This window comes from Thalassophryne amazonica, chromosome 1 (genome assembly GCF_902500255.1).
Source record: "Thalassophryne amazonica chromosome 1, fThaAma1.1, whole genome shotgun sequence".
Classification (NCBI taxonomy): Eukaryota; Metazoa; Chordata; class Actinopteri; order Batrachoidiformes; family Batrachoididae; genus Thalassophryne; species Thalassophryne amazonica.
The window spans coordinates 23010590-23030378 of record NC_047103.1 but is presented as its reverse complement, the minus strand read 5'-3'; the positions used below and the strand labels follow the sequence as shown (position 1 = coordinate 23030378).

Below are 19789 nucleotides of genomic sequence, written 5' to 3'. Positions count from 1 at the left end.
AGAAGCTCTTGCTGGGTGATTCTTAGACTACGGGCACTTATTATGTCCTTTGATCATATTGTATGAAAAACAGAAAAAAAGGGAAATTTCACACTTTTATAGTTATCTTTACAATGAAAGTGTGTTAAGAAATTTGTTCTAGTAGTCTATGATGACTATTTCACCTTTTTTCAGCATCATTATATGCAAATATTGCCGTTTTGTGCTTGTCCCACACCCAGACTTTTGATCTTCAGTGATAAAAATGAATGGTAAAGAAACGTTTTTTCTAATGTTTTAAAATATCTCTGAATAAAATATCAGTAAAATAATCAAAACATAATTGGGGTATTCAATGTCATACAACTGTTGTGATTTTTTTAAACAAAATGTAGTTGTCCCACACTATTGCCGTAATTTCCACCACAACACTGTAATGTCCCTTTAAACAGTTTGTATGAAAGATTGTTTGGGTAGTTTCTATGGAGATAAACAGTGACATCAGAGCACATGTATATACAACCCCTGGCAAAAATTATGGAATCACCGGCCTCGGAGGATGTTCATTCAGTTGTTTAATTTTGTGGAAAAAAAAGCAGATCACAGACATGACACAAAACTAAAGTCATTTCAAATGGCAACTTTCTGGCTTTAAGAAACACTATAAGAAATCAAGAAAAAAAGATTGTGGCAGTCAGTAGCGGTTACTTTTTTAGACCAAGCAGAGGAGAAAAATATGGAATCACTCAATTCTGAGGAATAAATTATGGAATCACCCTGTAAATTTCCATCCCCCAAACTAAAACCTGCATCAAATCAGATCTGCTCGTTGACATTGACCCTATGCCATGACATTGATCCTATGTGTCTTTTTGCAAGGAACGTTTTCACAGTTTTCGCTCTATGGCAAGATGCATTATCATCTTGAAAAATGATTTCATCATCCCCAAACATCCTTTCAATTGTCCAAAATATCAACGTAAACTTGTACATTTATTGATGATGTAATGACAGCCATCTCCCCAGTGCCTTTACCTGACATGCAGCCCCATATCATCAATGACTGTGGAAATCTTAATAAATCTCATTGGAACGGCACCAAACAAAAGTTCCAGCATCATCACCTTGCCCAATGCAGATTTGAGATTCATCACTGAATATCACTTTCATCCAGTCATCCACAGTCCACGATTGCTTTTCCTTAGCCCATTGTAACCTTGTTTATTCTGTTTAGGTGTTAATGATGGCTTTCGCTTAGCTTTTCTGTATGTAAATCCCATTTCCTTTAGGCGGTTTCTTACAGTTCAGTCATAGACGTTGACTCCAGTTTCCTCCCATTCGTTCCTCATTTGTTTTGTTGTGCATTTTTGGATTTTTGAGACATATTGCTTTAAGTTTTCTGTCTTGACGCTTTGATGTCTTCCTTGGTCTACCAGTATGTTTGCCTTTAACAACCTTCCCATGTTTTTTGTATTTGGTCCTGAGTTTAGACACAGCTGACTGTGAACAACCAACATCTTTTGCAACATTGCATGATGATGTACTCTCTTTTAAGAGTTTGATAATCCTCTCCTTTGTTTCAACTGACATCTCTCGTGTTGGAGCCATGATTCATGTCAGTCCACTTGGTGCAACAGCTCTCCAAGGTGTGATCACTCCTTTTTAGATGCAGACTAATGAGCAGATCTGATATGATGCAGGTGTTAGTTTTGGGAATGAAAATTTACAGGGTGATTCCATAATTTTTTCCTCAGAATTGAGTGATTCCATATTTTTTTCCTCTGCTTGGTCTAAAAAAGTAACCGTTACTGACTGCCACAATCTTTTTTTCTTGATTTCTTATAGTGTTTCTTAAAGCCAGAAAGTTGCCATTTGAAATGACTTTAGTTTTGTGTCATGTGTGTGATCTGCTTTTTTTCTACAAAATTAAACAACTGAATGAACATCCTCCGAGGCCGGTGATTCCATAATTTTTGCCAGGGGTTGTAGCTCCAAATCACAACAAACAGTTGCCCCAAGGCGTTTTATATTGTAAGGCAATGGTGTGGTGGAAATTACATTTACAAGGTCACTACATTTGGCAGGTCATTAAAAATAGACTTATGAGATTTTCAATTTTGTAATAACATTTAAATGAATCACCATAATAATCAAAAACATGTTTATTTAGGTTCTGCTCTTTACTCTGCCCCTGACCAAGGCAGAGTCTCTACATCTGGAATTGGTCCCCAGGTGCCAGACTGCTCCTAGTGGTTGGACATGCACAATGAGACAGGCATAGGAGAATGTGCACAGTCATTTCCTCTTCTTTCCTTCTGTTTCTCCTGTCATTGATCGAGGCATGTTTGTGTCACTTTGGCAGCCGTTCCTGTTTCAAAAGTTCTCTTGCATGCACCCAAACAGTCAGCCCCATATGTGTGATCATGCACAATCTGCATGGACTGAAATGGTTCTCATGTTCATTACTATCGTATCACCATCAGTGTCCAATAAACCAGCCTCTCCGGGGGGGCCTCAGCATGTTTTCATGATGCTGTTAGCCCTCCTTATTGGTTTACTTGCTTTGCATGCGCGGGATCATGCATGTATGAATTTGAATCTTGCTCTCATCCTTGCATGGATTTGAACATCTGCTCAGTTGCTTCAGTGTTTAACTCCTTTAAAATTCACCGTACAGGCAAACTGAGCCAAAACAACAACAAAAAACACATACTGTCCTCATATTTCGTTTTCATACACAGGTATTAGCCTGCAGCTACTTCACCGCTTCATATTTTAAATCTCCAGTTTTGTTTAACTAACCCTTGAACCGGTCTGTCTCCAGGTAATGCTTGCCAAAAGCTGTCTGAGTCCCAGTGAGAAAGAGAAGGGCTAAAGCCCACACCGCTGTAAACCAACCTCACGGAGCCTCTCCAGCAGTGACGCTTCTGCAGAGCCATGAGTAACCCTGCCTCTCCAAACCCGATTAAAGGCACCGTGTCATCGGGTCTTCACAATGTAAGTCCACGAGAAAAAGGGTTTGTGCTCCAGTCATTGGCAACATGAACAAACCTGAATAATGCTGTTATTCTCACAGGTAGCAGTTCAGTCTCTTCCCCCTCTTTCCCCATGAAAATGTAACTGTCCAGCCCCAAAATTGCCTCAGTTTGTGTTTGATCGTTGGCGCTGTATTTATGCTGAATCAGCTTTGTCTCTGGCTTCAGAGTGTGTGTTTTGGACAGTGTTGCTCTGTCTGACAGCAAAATCCTAGTGTGTGTGTGTGTGTGTGTGTACGCATATATATATATATATATATATATATATATATATATATATATATATATATATACACACACACACACTGAAGTTCTTGGTATTGAGCATTTTAAAGAAGAGACAAGAAAAAAGTTAAAGTAGTCCAGAAACAAAGAGTTGCAGTAAGAGAAACTCCTTCTGAAATCCCCTTTTGGTTTTGTGAGTGTCAGCGGTTCCACAACTTTTTCCTTTTTACTAATTCATAAAATAAACGGAATTTGTAATGAAAAAAACATAATTAAGGGATTGCAGATAAATATGTCTGACGAGGCCTGGAGCTGAGCTGGTCGGCAGCCAAAGTAATCAGAGTTCTTCAAGTTAATTTTAGAGTGATTTCAAAGGAATAAAATATAAGCTCAGATTTTTTAAAAAAAATACACTTTTGGGTGGTTCTACATGGCTGTATACCAGTAGCGTTATGCGTAACAGGAATTAGATGGATTGTAGTAAGTGCATTTTTTTATTTTATTGGTTTTTAAGCATGTTACTAGGAAAAACAAATATGAAAAATGATGGAATAAATCAAAGAATTTTCTACATTTGGAGTACAATCTGTATACAATTAGAAGTTGGTTATCTCTACTGGTGCAAATTAGGGGACTTCAAATTGCTTTAATCAATGGGTCTAAAACAAATGTGCCGCTCTTAGGATTTGAATGTCCAGTGCATTACATAACTGAATGTCCTTGAAATTATTTTGGTACCATCGATCAGGGGGAAAAGGGACAGTGCAAATAATGTATCTAAGACATCAGAAATAACCCTGCATTTGAATGGGTTGGAAAAAAATTAACAGACATTTGACATTATTTTTCATTGGCTTATTATTTTCCCCCCTGACCTGGGGAGGGTTCTCGGCCTGACTTGTCATTGTTGGCGGTATGGAATTTGATTAAATTATTTGATTAAATACTTAATGCCATATTTTCAGCTTGTCAGATGTCAAGATTTGCTTTTCTTTCCCTTTTCCCCCCCTTAGAAATGATATGATGACTTATGGGAATAAATAACTTATAATGGATTGACAGAGGACCCCAATGATGAGAACGGCAATGTATATGTGGGTAAAAAGCTGGTTTTGTCATACAAAACTGCAGCTGAAGTGGCAGAGGAGATCTGTCTATTCAACAGGCAGACGTCGGTTACACAGTTAAATGGTCCAAAAACAGCGATGTCCTTGAAGGGTGTAGCAGAAGCATTGTCCACAAAAGTAGGCAGGGGTCAGTACACAATGTTCAATCATACCAGATGGCCAAATCCAGAATCTGCAAATTATCCTCAGAAGAGAGGAGGGCAGTGTGTGCCGAAAAGCCAGAGGCACATATGAAGGAGAAAGCAGACATGAGGTTGGGCAATCTAGTGAAAAGATGAGTTGTGACTGGTTGAAAAGACTAAGAAATTAGTGCGTAAGTGGAGAAACGTGTAAATCGGGTACAGGCCACAAGGAATAAAACAGAGTTTAGAATAAAAGTACACAAGGGAGGAAAGATACAACACTAAGGTGAAATGAAGCGAAACATGACTGAGTTATTAATCCAGAATCCAAACAATTGGTTAGTTAGGACCATAAAATGCTGTGTAGTTTAAACTATATAGTTTAGTGTGTTCACATTCAAGTCATAATTGTCTTGGCTTAGATGTTTAGCAACGAATGAAAATCATTCTTTATAGTGTTTAAAATGTTTATTTGACATATACATCCTTTATGTCTGATTAAGGAAGCTGTCCAGGATAAGATTTGGTATCAGGTAGTCTCTCACAAAGATAAAAATGTGTGCAATATGACTGGTCTAAAGCAGTTATTCTCTTGGCTCTAGCTTGACCAAGTTAATTATTATCTTCTCAACAATGTGTGAGTGCACCTGTGGTTGAGTAGATCCTGTTGGGGTTTTTAAGAGCAGCCGTTATGAAACTGCGTAATGTTGTCTTCCTTCCCTGAAGATCAGCCCTGGTCATGTGATGAGGGTCAACCGAAATCAGGAAAGTTTATCTACAATGAAAGCTGCCTGCACGACTTGTGGATATTTTTATTTTGGACATCGGAAAAACAAATAGAACAATCTTGATGCCTTTTAGGCTGTGGTTGTGCATTTGTAGGAGAACTGATGGACTTTTTATATGTATTTCAGGTGAGTTCAGCGTAGTGATTTCTAAAGTCTGATTGATCTTTCACGGTTTCTGCATCTCTTCTCCTTCTTCACGCATGATCCTAAAAGGTGCACACAGTACCAGCCTATAAGTAGCCTGAATTAGGCTTTTGTTAAATGTCTACGTGAGCTTTGCAACTGGTTAATGTTCAGTCTGGTTCTAGTGCATTTATTATACAATTTTACATTGTCAGTAGCTCATTGACATAACAGTGAGGAAAATAAGTATTTGAACACCCTCCGATTTTGCAAGTTCTCCCACATAGAAATCAGGGAGGGGTCTGAAATTTTCATCTTAGGTGCATGTCCACTGTGAGAGCCATAATCTAATAAAAAATCCAGAAATCACAATGTATGATTTTTTAAAATAATTTATTTGTATGTTACTGCTGCAAATAATTTGAACACCTGTGAAAATCAATGTTAATATTTGGTACAGTAGCCTTTGTTTGCAATTACAGAGGTCAAACGTTTCCTGTAGTTTTTCATCAGGTTTGCACACACTGCAGCAGGGATTTTGGTCCACTCCTCCATACAGATCTTCTCTAGATCTTTCAGGTTTGGAGTTTCAGCTCCCTCCAAAGATTTTTCTATTGAGTTCAGGTCTGGAGACTGGCCAGGCCACTCCAGGACCTTGAAATGCTTCTTATGGAGCCCCTCCTTAATTGCCCTGGCTGTGTGTTTGGGGTCATTGTCATGCTGGAAGACCCAGCCATGACCCATCTTCAGTGCTCTTACTGAGAGAAGGAGGTTGTTTGCCAAAATCTCGCAATACATGACCCCATCCATCCTCCCTTCAATACGGTGCAGTCGTCCTGTCCCCTTTGTAGAAGAGCACCCCCAAAGTATGATGTTTCCACCCCCATGCTTCACGGTTGGGATGGTTTTCTTGGGGTTGTTCTCATCCTCTAAACATGATAAGTGGAGTTGATTCCAAAAAGTTCTATTCTGGTCTCATCTGACCACATGATCTTCTCCCACGCCTCCTCTGGATCATCCAGATGGTCACTGGTGAACTTCAAACAGGCCTGGACATGTGCTGGCTTGAGCAGGGAGACCTTGCTGCCCTGCAGGATTTTAAACCATGACAGCATCATGTGTTACTAATGTAATCTTTGTGACTGTGGTCCCAGCTCTCTTCAGGTCATTGACCAGGTCCTCCTGTGTAGTTCTGAGCTTTCTCAGAATCATCCTTACCCCACAAAGTGAGATCTTGCATGGAATCCCAGACCGAGGGAGATTGACAGTCATCTTGTGTTTCTTCCACTTTCTAATAAATAATCATAACAGTTGTTGTCTTCTACCAAGCTGCTTGCCTGTTGTCCTGTAGTCCATCCCAGCCTTGTGCAGGTCTACAGTTTTGTCCCTGGAGTCCTTAGACAGCTCTTTGGTCTTGGCTATGGTGGACAGGTTGGAGTGTGATTGATTGAGTGTCTGAACAGGTGTCTTTTATACAGGTAACAAGTTCAAACAGGTGCAATTAATACAGGTAAAGAGTGCAGAATAAGAGGGCTTCTTAAAGAAAAATTAACAGGTCTGTGTGAGCCAGAATTCTTGCTGGTTGGTAGGGGTTCAAATACTTATTTGCAGCAGTAACATACAAATAAATTATTTAAAAATTATACATTGTGATTTCGGGATTCTTTTTTTTTTTTTTTTTAGATTATGTCTCTCACAGTGGACATGCACCTAAGATGAAAATTACAGACGCCTTCATGATTTCTAAGTGGGAGAACTTATTAACTTATTAACTTACAAATACTTATTTTCCTCACTGTATCATAGGTGTTACACATCCAACAAAATTGGCCTTTAATAGGGGTGGAACAAAAACAAACAAACAGAAAATCAGTAGTTTACATGTACCAATCTATGGGCTGTGTAGTCTATAAAAAGTGAGGTCTGCAACGTTGACTCATTTTATGTTTGTCATGATCAGATGTTTTTAATGTGATTTCACAAAATGTGGTGTAAAAAAATTCAGGCAGTGTGTTCAGATGAGACTGTAGGTCCACAAACTAATTGTTGAACATTTCAAGTGATGTTATTGCATCTTTTAAACTTTTTGTTCTATACTTGTATGATGAAACCTGACAGGAAAGTGCAATGACTGGAACTGTTCTATCCATCATTACCTTGAAGGGGCACGTTCTGTAAGATCACTAGGTTAAAGGCTTGCTCCACCAGCATGTGCTCTGAGTACCCCTGTTGTTGTTGTTGTTGTTGTCTTCAATAACTTACAAAGAAATTTATTGTTTTCAGATATCTTCCTGACTGGATTAATGAATTAATGATGAAACCTAAACACTGAACACATAAATGTCTTGGAAGAGTGTACCGTAACAGGGCTGGATCCAGAGTGAATATCTGACAGATGCATTTTTGCCCAATGATAAAATAAAAATCGTACGCGTCTTGTTATTCAATAATCTTCATTCTTTTATTTGTGTGCAACATACACTGTCACACTTCTTTTAATATATTTATTATACTTCATGGACCATAATGAACACTTCTTATTTGTATGAACATGATGTCCTAAAAAAACACACTATAACAAAAATTGACTGTAAACAGGATCAAATTTATTGCCAAAATCTTTCAGTTATACCTGAATCTATATATGATTTTTTTTTTTCAGTTGATAAAATCAATAAAAAAATATATATATATATATATATATATATATATATATATATATATATATATTGAGCTACAGACAGTTCACAGAAGACATTTTCCATTGATACCAATCAAAATTAGAAACAGTCCAGCAGGTAACAATATTCATCATGTCCATGACTAAATATACTAAAACAAATACATCACAATTGTAAACATATCACAGTTGTGATATGTGTACAATTGTGATACATTTGTTTTAGTATATTTAGATTTTGTTGTGATTTGGTACTTTATAAGCCAATTGAATTGAAGTTGAACATTTTATTGAGTGTTAAAGTAAATAAATATGAAATTGGTCACTGGATCCTTAAACTTTGGATATAATAAACTCTACATGGTGGATCCTTGATCTCTGGACATAAATAGGAATAAACAAAATCTGTAGTTTTTGTCAAAAGCATTTCCTTTCAGGCATTGTCATGAATGTCTTTCCATATATCTGAGCTGAACTCTTACAGCTGCTGTGCTTCACTTCAGGATGCAATTTGTAAAGAAATACAGCACGTTTCATTTTGGGACGAAAAAAATGTTTTAGTCAATTGTACGTTCTTGTCTGTATTACGTTTGTAAGTGGTGTCATTTTAGGTCAGTGTTTATTGTGAAAGTCTCACAGCCAAACAGTGGCACTGGAAGTATCAGGACTGAAGAGTTTTGACCTTCATTCCTTTGCAGAGGTATTGGCAACGCCATACACCTCTGGTCTTCCATAAACTCTTTAATGCATATTTTGCTTTCAAAGGCAGAGATGCCAGAGACATGAATGTCACCGCCGGCACAAGTGAATCTTTAGACGTGTACACGCGTTCATCACATGCAGATACACTTCTGATGGCTGAAGTCATTGAAAGTGACCCAAGGTGACAATTTCAATTTATTACTCTTATGCTGCATTCACACCGGGTGCGATCAGATGCTCTAAATTCACGGGGGTCGCGTGGTGACGGACGCGCCTCCTTTGCCCGGTGTGTTGCTCTGCTTTTGCTGTGAAAATTCGCCCCGGTGCGTCATCAAATAGGAGGAGCTTCCATTCCGCTCGCCGGCTCCGGTTGTCTGTCAAGTTAACATGACGGACCTTGATCACATGGAGCGAGTTGTTGTGGAAAGCTGACAAATGTCATGAGACGTTCCCAATTCAGGGAGTATCATTATTTGTTGCAGAAGCTGCGTCTGGATGACGGCCGCTTTCAACGGTCCTTCCGCCTCTGCAGGACCCAGTTTGAGGACCTCCTGTCCCGTTCACGCGCGCACATGTAAACAATAAAAAAAAAAGAAAAAAAAAAAAAAAAAAGAAACTACTCTCCTTGCTGCGGGGCTGCAGCTTGCTCTTCCCCAAAAACTCTGTCATAATTGTGTTTAGAAACCAGTCACCATTTGTTTTATTATACATCTGTGTAGTTAATTAATAAAATATTCTCCACAGATGATTTGCTCGCGCGCACACGTAAAACATAAAAGAAACTCCGCTCCTTGCTGCTCCTCGCTCTTTCTCAAAAAACTCTTTCATATTTGTGTTTAGAAACCAGTCACCATTTGTTTTATTATACATCTGTGTAGTTAATGAGTAAAATAATCTCCATGGACGATTCGCTTGCGTGCGCACATAACATAAAAAGAAACTCCGCTCCCGCTGCTGCGGGGCTGCAGCTCGCTCTTCCCCCAAAACCTCTGTCATAATTGTGTTTAGAAACCAGTCACCATTTGTTTTATTATAAATCTGTGTAGTTAATTAATAAAATATTCTCCACAGACGATTCACTCGCGCATGCACATAAAATAAAAAGAAAGAAAGTCCGCTGCTTGCTGCGGGGCTGCTCCTCGCTCTTTCCCAAAAACTCTGTCATAATTGTGTTTAGAAACCAGTCACCATTTGCTTTATTATACCTCTGTGTAGTTAATAAGTAAAATAATCTCCATGGACGATTCGCTCGCGCGTGCACGTAAAATAACGCGATGTGATGCGACGCAATATCGCGCCACAAATGCGTCAATCGCTCAAAATCGCTTCAGTCACGTTGCTTCATTCGCGTCCATTGCGTCGCACTGTGTGACTTGGCGCCAAAACGCGTCGTTCCATAGGGATTACATGGCAACCTGTCGCTGCTGTCGCTCGCGTCGCGCCCGGTGTGAACACAGCATTATAGAGCATCAAATCACGACAGCGTCATCTCAAGGCGCTTCACATAAACCAACTCAACAATAAAAACTAAAACAGATGAAATCAAAGAGCATGATGAAGAGGTTAAAAACATGAAAAAAAAGTTAAACGTAAAAAGAATAAAATCATAGTAAACAATATATTAATCATATGTAATAGCAAACAAATGTGTTTCAGACGCGACTTAAGTCTCTGCAGAGTCTGACTGCCTCAGTAAAACAGGGAGATCATTCCACAGGATTGGGCTACAATAGGACAAAGCTCGATGTCCCACAGACTTTTTATTCACCCAAGGGACACAGAGCAATCCTGCGTCCTGTGAGTGCAGAGCCCGGGCCGGTACGTAGGGCTTAAGTAGATCCGCCAAGTAGGGTGGTGCCAGTCCGTGAACAACTCTATAGGCCAGTAGCAGGACCTGATCTTGCAGAGACAGGCAGCCAGTGACATCTTTGAAAGTTTATTTATTTATTTTTGTTCACTTCCAAAAATATCCAATTTTAAAAGATGTGAGAGGAGCACCAAATTCTTACAACTGAAAAACTAAACCCAACCACAGTTTAGAATCTCTGTTTGATAGCTGACTTATACAGTTACTGTTCAGTTAGTTGAAGCATTTCAGCGCACAGCTTTTGAAATTAATATTGATTGATTTTATTCCTTGTGGTGAAGTGTGTGTGTTTTTTAAATGTGGTTTTATACCTGATGTGAGGCTGTAGAACTGACCTGCAGGAAATTTGAACAGTGCAAACGACCCTTGAGTTCACCACGGCTTAGTCTCCACCCACATAATGTCGTCATCGAGTGATGACAATAAAATGACGTGTCCTGTTCAGAAGTGAGCACTTAGTTTGAAAGGATCAATAGCACTGTTCACACAAACCTTCCTGTCTGTCACATTTTACTGCTTTATTCACCTAATCTCTCGACTGACGTATGTGCTGAGTTTGTCTGGAACGGTTCACCACAGATAAATATGAGGTGTGAAAATGTAATCCATTTCTGTTCGGGTGCTGGAAATCCTGTTAGTGTAACATGAATTTACAAAGCTAATAAAAGCCACAAGACCAATATCGTCAAAGGGGATCTCCAACCACAGGAAGCAACCACAAATAATTTCCAGCATCAAATTGGCTGGTGCTTCAAATTCACAGCATATGACGTAGAATGGGGGTGTAACTGGAAAACTGTGAAAATCAGGCCTTGCAGAGGACAAAATTCAGTTACACCTTTATGACAGTGATTAAACTGAGTAGATAAATGTGGGTCATACAGTAGTTAAGTACACGTATGTATTTGAAGCAACAGTTATTCTGTTGGATTGAAAGAAGCATACCTGCATTGTTATTAAAATGGGTAAGAGTACCTGTGGGCATAACTTTCACCCAAATAATTAACCTGTGTATGTGTTTGCATGCATTATGTTGGTAAATATGTTTGTCTGGGAAGTTCCTGAACCCATTTATGTACCAAGTTAAGTGAACTTTATGTGAAAAATCTCAGCTTTGAACTTTGACCTGCAAGGTCGATAAAAATTGACTAAAGGACCTGGGAGGAATGGAGAATCCAACAGACAAACTATATAATTATACAATAATGGCCCTGTGCAAGTTACCATAGAAACAGCACATGCTATATTATGAGTTGGTAGCTACTGACTTTTTAAATGTCCAGTAATGCTGTATTCTGCCATTTTTATTTAATTTTAAAAAGTTATTTTATTTATATAGTCTTTCTTTTTCTCTGTTCCATCTATGATGCGTTCTGTAACATTTTACACTTGAATTATCCTCCCCACCTGAGGGGGCGCTATAACGCAATCTTCTGCAGGCACCAGATTCCAGGTAGGGATGTGAATCGTACAACAACCCACGATTCAATTCGATTCCAATTCTTGGGGTGATGATTCCATTCAGAATCGATTTTTGATTCAAAGAGCTCTGAGAAATAGTTATATTACTTTAAAAATGTTTATGTTATAGAAAATGCAGCTTTGCAAGGTCAGTCAAGTGATTCTAGATGTAAATTTACTTATCTGCTTTGCTCATTCGGAGTTGGCTGGCAGTTTAGCGAAGCGCTGGTCAGTAGTTGGCAGATACCGCTGCTCCCCTCTTTTAGCTCCGGGTGATGGCGTAGCATGTGGGCTTGCGGATTTAAAGTGTTTCCGAAGTACTTGACTTTCATTTTGCAGATTTTGCACACTGCATAAGTCATGTCAAGCTCCTTCTTACGCAGCAAATAATAAAATCCAAAATGTGCCCAAACATTTGCCCTCAGCAAAGATGGTGCTGGCTGAATTAGCTCTACGTCCGCCATGCTAAGCTACAGCCACTGAACTCTGCAGCTCACGAGTGTTTGAAGCACACACCCCCCCCCCCCCCCCCCCGGGCGGGGACGCTGTAGTACGGAAGCCGTTGCCTGACAAACAGTACACGCAGCAAGTAAGCAAGAAAATGTTTAAAAAAAAAAAAGCTTTTTAAAAATCGATTCTTGGACATTTTGGATCGATTCAGAATCATAATAAATAAGAATCGAACGATTCGGACGTGAATCGATTTTTTTTTTTTTTTTCCCCGACACCCCTAATTCCAGGAGCCTCCCCAATTAAGCCCACAAACTGACCTAAACATGGCTTGAAATGCAGAGACTAATCAAACACAGGACGTGGGTATGATGTGATCACACCAACATCCTCTCGGCTGTTGCTCCTCCAAATGCTGACAATGTAGGATTTGAGCCTTGTAACACAAACTCCTCCACGCACTGTAGGGTGTCTATCTCCTTCACATACCCAAGCTCCACACTGCTTGTTTAACCAGTGTTTTGCTTCACAATAATAAATTCTTTGTCATTTTATTCCCATTTTGACAGACGTATATGAAGCTAAATGGGAGGGTCCTTCTGCAAATGGCCAACAGTCTGAAAGTCGGAACATGTTCAGTTCCTATCGTGTGCCCATCATTGAATTATCCTTCTGCTGAAACATGTCAAATACATGTTGTGACATATTAAAAATTATTCTTGTTCTCTCCCCATTGCCCTAAAAATGTTGAAGTCTTTTGCATATTTAATCCAATCAATTTATCTGGCACATCTGACAACCATGTGTGTGTTTCTAAGTCTGATTTTTGTGTTTCTGGTTAAAGCTGTATAATTGCGTTAGCAGTTTGATTAGGCTCGGTGAATCCATAGGGCCAGAACAAAATCATTAGCAGATTTTTGTATATCTACAAACTCTGAATTTAATTAAGTCCAACTTGCAGATTGTACTGTAAACAGTTTCATCACAAGCTGTCAACAGTTGTGTACATATTAATTTATAGGTTACAGTAACACCCGTACGGTGCACCTAATCTGTTATTATATATTTAAAATTAAATGTACTGGCAGCCTGCCTTGCTTCGGAAAGCTTTAGGTGACAGATTTGCTCACAGCTAAATGAATGCAGCATGTGATGTGAACTCTGTCACACACAAAGATGTTTGGGCCCCTGAAATTATGACTACTGCAAATGTTACCATCGCTGAATGGGGCAAAAACTGCTCATAGACAATGTAGGAGCCAGTCTCTTGGCAGAAAAGCAGTACATAAATTTATCTTGGTGAAATCATGAAAATAAATTAATAGCACTTATTACAAATACATGTGATAAAGTATATTATCTTGAATTGACAATTTAGGGGCAGAATGTCCTTGGAGATCTTTGAGCTACAGTAGCTAACGGGTGCTAAGCGCACTATAAGCTGAACGGCAGTCGGCCTGTTACGTAACATCACGGTGTAATAATTGAGTCAGTCTGTGCTTGGAATCTTTGTAAATCTGTGCAAACGACAGCTTAGATTTCTTCATAATCATCTGTCCCACTCTACTGTGATGTGACTAATGAAGAGCGCAGAAAAGAAGGTTGCAGATGCTTTAGGTTGTAACTACATTAGAGTTGTTTTATTGGTTCCCCTCCCTCGTCTTCGTGTTTTGTCGCTCAGTTCTTGGGGGACTGTCGTACGGTGTACGTGCAGACACTCTTTCTGACTTGGTCAGACACGTGAATGAGTTCACCGGTGCTTTTTGTTCAGCGACACTGCGTAGGTGATTGTTAGAAAAGTTATATTCCTGAGGATTAATTAATTTTATTCTTAAGCAAATACAGAGCCCTGTTAATCCAAAATGTTAATAAACCTCAAACCTGAATGTTTAAAAGTGGATTTTGGCTTTCTCAGTAAAATATGTTTGCAAAATTATTAGATGTATTTTCAGTTGACTTCATGTTGAACTGAGCTTTTTGGTTAGCTGTGCATCAGAATCGAATTAGTTGCCAAGTAAGTTTGCACATACAAGGAATTTGATCTGGTGTTATTGGTGCATAAACAATTAGAAAAGAATAAAAAACAAGTGAGAAGTAAGAGTCAAATAGGCAAAACTATATTCACTGTTAAGTAAGTATAACGTAATGGGATGAGACAGTGTAAAAACAGGTGATTGGAGTACATGTGTGCATTTAGCTAGTTTCATGATCAGTTCATTATGGATTTAGGCAGGTCATTATTTAGAATATGTCTGTTCTTGTTGCATTTTATCTTGAGGTTTCATTTTTGCAGATGTGCACATGAATTGGTTTAATCCTTCAGATCTTTTTTTTTCTTCTAGATGTATATTTCTCTTATTGCTTTACATGCATCTTCTAAATCACTTTTCACTTTCAATCAGACCTGATGCTGAACATGGCTTCTGTCCATGTTTTAGCCTTGCAAAATAAATGTTTTGAAAAGCATAAGATTTGTAGTTGTTGCACATTTGCATTGCCCTTCAAGGTTTGTGAACTGAAAACACCTTGGTCAATATTTAGCCTTCATGTAGCAAAGTTAAAATCTTGGGGTGAATGTTGATTAAATGTCTGAGGTTTCTTTGTGTGTGTGTGTGTGTGTGTGTGTCTCTCTCTCTCTCCCTCTCTCCCTGGTTGTTCAAACACTCTTTGTTCTTTCAAGCTACATTTGTCCTCAAAGCCAGAATGAGAGTCTTGTTTATTCTGCCCTGGTACAATGGGCAGGTCAGTGAAGGTGGCACGTTCTAAGATAGGACTGTGATTAGAGAACCACGAGGCTTTGATAAGCAGGTGGAGAGGGAGATCTCCTACCTGCAGCTCAGAGTGGAAGTCTCACAGCTCCAGTGCTGTAATGATTTCAGGTTGTGACGCTCATTGGAAAAGCGTTTATTGCTTTAGCTTTAAGATCACGTTGCCATGACTGAGGTGAGTCTGAGAAAATTCTTGTTGAACTCAGAAAAAGCTCTTTTACCAGATGGCTGTGATGAGCATGGTGAGGTTTTATTATTATTATTATTATTTATTAATTAAATGAACTGAGAGCACATAACTACCAATGAGTTTATGTGACAGTTTGTTGGTTTGGTTTCCAGGATTATGCACAGAGCCAAATTTATTTTAACATAACTTAACCTGGAATAGATATTAAATTTTGAGACTTCAGTGGTGTGTATATTGACCCCATACTATTACTACAACCCCTGGCAAAAATTATGGAATCACCGGCCTCAGAGGATGTTCATTCAGTTGTTTAATTTTGTAGAAAAAAAGCAGATCACAGACATGACACAAAACTAAAGTCATTTCAAATGGCAACTTTCTGGCTTTAAGAAACACTATAAGAAATCAAGAAAAACAGATTGTGGCAGTCAGTAACGGTTACTTTTTTAGACCAAGCAGAGGAAAAAAATATGGAATCACTCAATTCTGAGGAAAAAATTATGGAATCACCCTATAGATTTTCATCCCCCAAATTAACACCTGCATCAAATCAGAGCTGCTCATTGACATTGACCCTATGCCATGACATTGACCCTATGTGTCTTTTTGCAAGGAATGTTTTTGCAGTTTTTGCTCTATGGCAAGATGCATTATCATCTTGAAAAATTATTTCATCATCCCCAAACATCCTTTCAATTGTCCAAAATATCAACGTAAACTTGTGCATTTATTGATGATGTAATGACAGCCATCTCCCCAGTGCCTTTACCTGACATGCAGCCCCATATCATCAATGACTGTGGAAATTTACATGTTCTCTTCAGGCAGTAATCTTTATAAATCTCATTGGAATGGCACCAAAAAAAAGTTCCAGCATCATCACCTTGCCCAATGCAGATTCGAGATTCATCACTGAATATGACTTTCATCCAGTCATCCACAGTCCACAATTGCTTTTCCTTAGCCCATTGTAACCTTGTTTTTTCTGTTTATGTGTTAATGATGCCTTTCGTTTAGCTTTTCTGTATGTAAATCCCATTTCCTTTAGGCGGTTTCTTACAGTTCGGTCACAGACGTTGACTCCAGTTTCCTCCCATTCGTTCCTCATTTGTTTTGTTGTACATTTTTCGATTTTTGAGACATATTGCTTTAAGTTTTCTGTCTTGACGCTTTGATGTCTTCCTTGGTCTACCAGTATGTTTGCCTTTAACAACCTTCCCATGTTGTTTGTATTTGGTCCAGAGTTTAGACACAGCTGACTGTGAACAACCAACATCTTTTGCAACATTGCATGATGATTTACTCTCTTTTAAGAGTTTGATAATCCTCTCCTTTGTTTCAATTGACATCTCTCGTGTTGGAGCCATGATTCATGTCAGTCCACTTGGTGCAACAGCTCTCCAAGGTGTGTTCACTCCTTTTTAGATGCAGACTAACGAGCAGATCTGATATGATGCAGGTGTTAGTTTTGGGGATGAAAATTTACAGGATGATTCCATAATTTTTTCCTCAGAATTGAGTGATTCCATATTTTTTTTCCTCTGCTTGGTCTAAAAAAGTAACCGTTACTGACTGCCACAATCTTTTTTTCTTGATTTCTTATAGTGTTTCTTAAAGCCAGAAAGTTGCCATTTGAAATGACTTTAGTTTTGTGTCATGTCTGTGATCTGCTTTTTTTTTTCTACAAAATTAAACAACTGAATGAACATCCTCTGAGGCCGGTGATTCCATAATTTTTGCCAGGGGTTGTACTACTAAAACACATCCACCTCAGTATTAATCTCTGTGGTGACATTCATTTGTCCCAGTCCTCTGCTTTTGAGGTCATGGGGTGCCTGGAAACACCTCAGAGTCATGAGGTCATTGGGGAGAAGTGTTTACCAGTGCCGACATCTTTTCAGGACAACAAAGGTCCAACTCTGTACGATCCTGGTGCGTCAGACTTTGATACTAACCAGTGACCTTAGAGTATGTCTGTCTGTGGGGTACCAGATCTCCTCGGAGGATCCTTCGGTAGTGCTGGAATGACTGTGTCAAGCAAGTGGTTACTTGGGGAGACTCATGAACATTACTTGTATTGTTAGGGAACATCAGCTATGACATTTTGGAAATGTGCCGCATTTTTCTGGGCATAATCTGACACGTAGGTGTCTAGAGAAAACAAAAGGGATACCCACATATCACCTGGCTTCAACAAATGGATTGATACTTTTAAGAGGTATTCTAGAGCAATTGTCTGCCTGAGTGGTTGCTATCCAGGACCTGGGTTTATTCTGTGATATGATGGATGCAGAGTGAGCACACAGTCCCAGACTTGATATGTGTATTTCTAAACTGATAATACTCCAGTTAAATCCACATGTATTTGGACACTGACATTTTTGGTTATTTTTTGCTCTTACAGCCTGTTTGAGTTTAAAGAAAGTAGATCTCTGTAGGTGGCGCTCTCCTGTAGGAGTCCTGCAGTCACACAAATACCTCAAAACCATAGGCACATTCTGCACTCGGGCCTAGATGAACCCTCAAAGCCACCGGAGCTTATCAAGACCAGGTAGGTCTTGATATAGGTTATTGAACTCCAGGTCAATATTGAATTTGTACTTGACAGACTGACCTGTCTGTCCTTCACTCGTCCGTCACTGTTGGGCTGCTGGTAATTGCCAAGCTTTGTTTTTATCTGCATTCAGTACATTATACGTGTCTGAGTAAAAGTTTTGGGTTGTAGGAATTTGTGTTACTGATGCCAGCTTTGACATGCATTTAGGCACAAAAAAAAAAAAAAAAAAATCTGAAATCAGCAGTGCTGTGAATATATTATGAACCCTTGAATTTCCTGGCTGCATTTTGCTGCCTCCGATTAGAGAATATTAATGCTCACATGATGCTGTTAGACAGGATGGTATAAGTCATAAAAAGCTTATTTTATTGTTGTCGTTACAAAATTACAATTCAAACCCCCCCCGTCATTCAATGAAGATGATGCTTTAATAATAGTTTGTGGAATTAAATGATTCTGTTTTGGCATATTTAGCATCCAACATGTATATTTTTAGATAAAATTATTTAAAAATGTCATATGTGCAGTAGGATGTGTTCGGCGCCGTTTCTTTGTCTTTGTATCGTTCAGGTGTTCTTGGTGGTTATGTCATCTGACATGTATATTATCTGGTCTCATTCATATTTGCATATTTGGCTTTAAATTTTATGTCACTGCTCCCGTGTTTACATCAGCACTTTGTTTTTTTTGTTTTTTTGTGTTTGTTTTTTACAGTACCCATCTCAGACATCTCAGCTTTAGGGTTGGGATCCACCCATCATTCTGCTATTTTTCACTAAAACCAGTTTCTGGCAATACAAATAAAAATGTGATATGGGTAGGCGGTGGGCTTCATTTCTTTGATGCCTCACATTTTGTTTTTACTTGGACCTTTTTAAAAAAAAAAATCTTGATTTGGGACTGGCAGGTGAGAAAACAGAGTGGTATTGTGTTAGTTCTCCTGTCAATTTAATGGGGTGGAAAAATGTTGCGAGAGCACCCACAAATGCTTTATCTCAGAACTTTCAGCATTTTCATTGAGTGTTTATATATACGAGGTCTGTCAATAAAGTATAGGTCCTTTTTATTTTTTTCAAAAACTATATGTATTTCATTCATATGTTTTTACGTCAGACATGCTTGAACCCTCGTGTGCATGCGTACGTTTTTCCACGCCTGTCGATGACGTCATTCGCCTGTGAGCACTCCTTGTGGGAGGAGTCGTCCAGCCCCTCGTCGGAATTCCTTTGTCTGAGAAGTTGCTGAGAGACTGGCGCTTTGTTTGATCAAATTTTTTCTAAACCTGTGAGACACATCGAAGTGGACACGGTTCGAAAAATTAAGCTGGTTTTTGGTGAAAATTTTAACGGCTGATGAGAGATTTTGAGGTGATACTGTCGCTTTAAGGACTTCCCACGGTGCAAGACGTCACGCAGCGCTCTCAGGCGCCGTCACCCTGTTTCAAGCTGAAAACCTCCACATTTCAGGCTCTATTGATCCAGGACGTCGTGAGAGAACAGAGAAGTTTCAGAAGAAGTCGGTTTCAGCATTTTATCCGGATATTCCACTGTTAGAGATTTTTTTAATGAAAGACGTGCGGACGGATTGCAGCGTCGGCTCGCAGCCGCTGCGATGCTCTGCCACAGGAAAAACACCTCTGTTGGAAGCCTTAAGGACAAGTTGGAACATGTCCAGCTGTTAAACAATTTCTCATATACTCACTCCACTGAAAGCCA

At 39.1% G+C, this 19789-nt stretch overlaps 1 protein-coding gene across 1 annotated transcript in view; it reads left to right on the top strand.

Moving 5' to 3' along the window:
* The window catches only part of slc4a2b (solute carrier family 4 member 2b), a 133788-nt gene that overhangs the window by 68279 nt on the left and 45720 nt on the right, over window positions 1-19789 (top strand). Inside the window, exon 3 of the mRNA XM_034167135.1 lies at window positions 2804-2976. Coding sequence (XP_034023026.1) covers window positions 2917-2976 — 60 coding nt within the window. The 5' untranslated portion in view covers window positions 2804-2916. The remainder of the gene's footprint in view (window positions 1-2803; window positions 2977-19789) is intronic.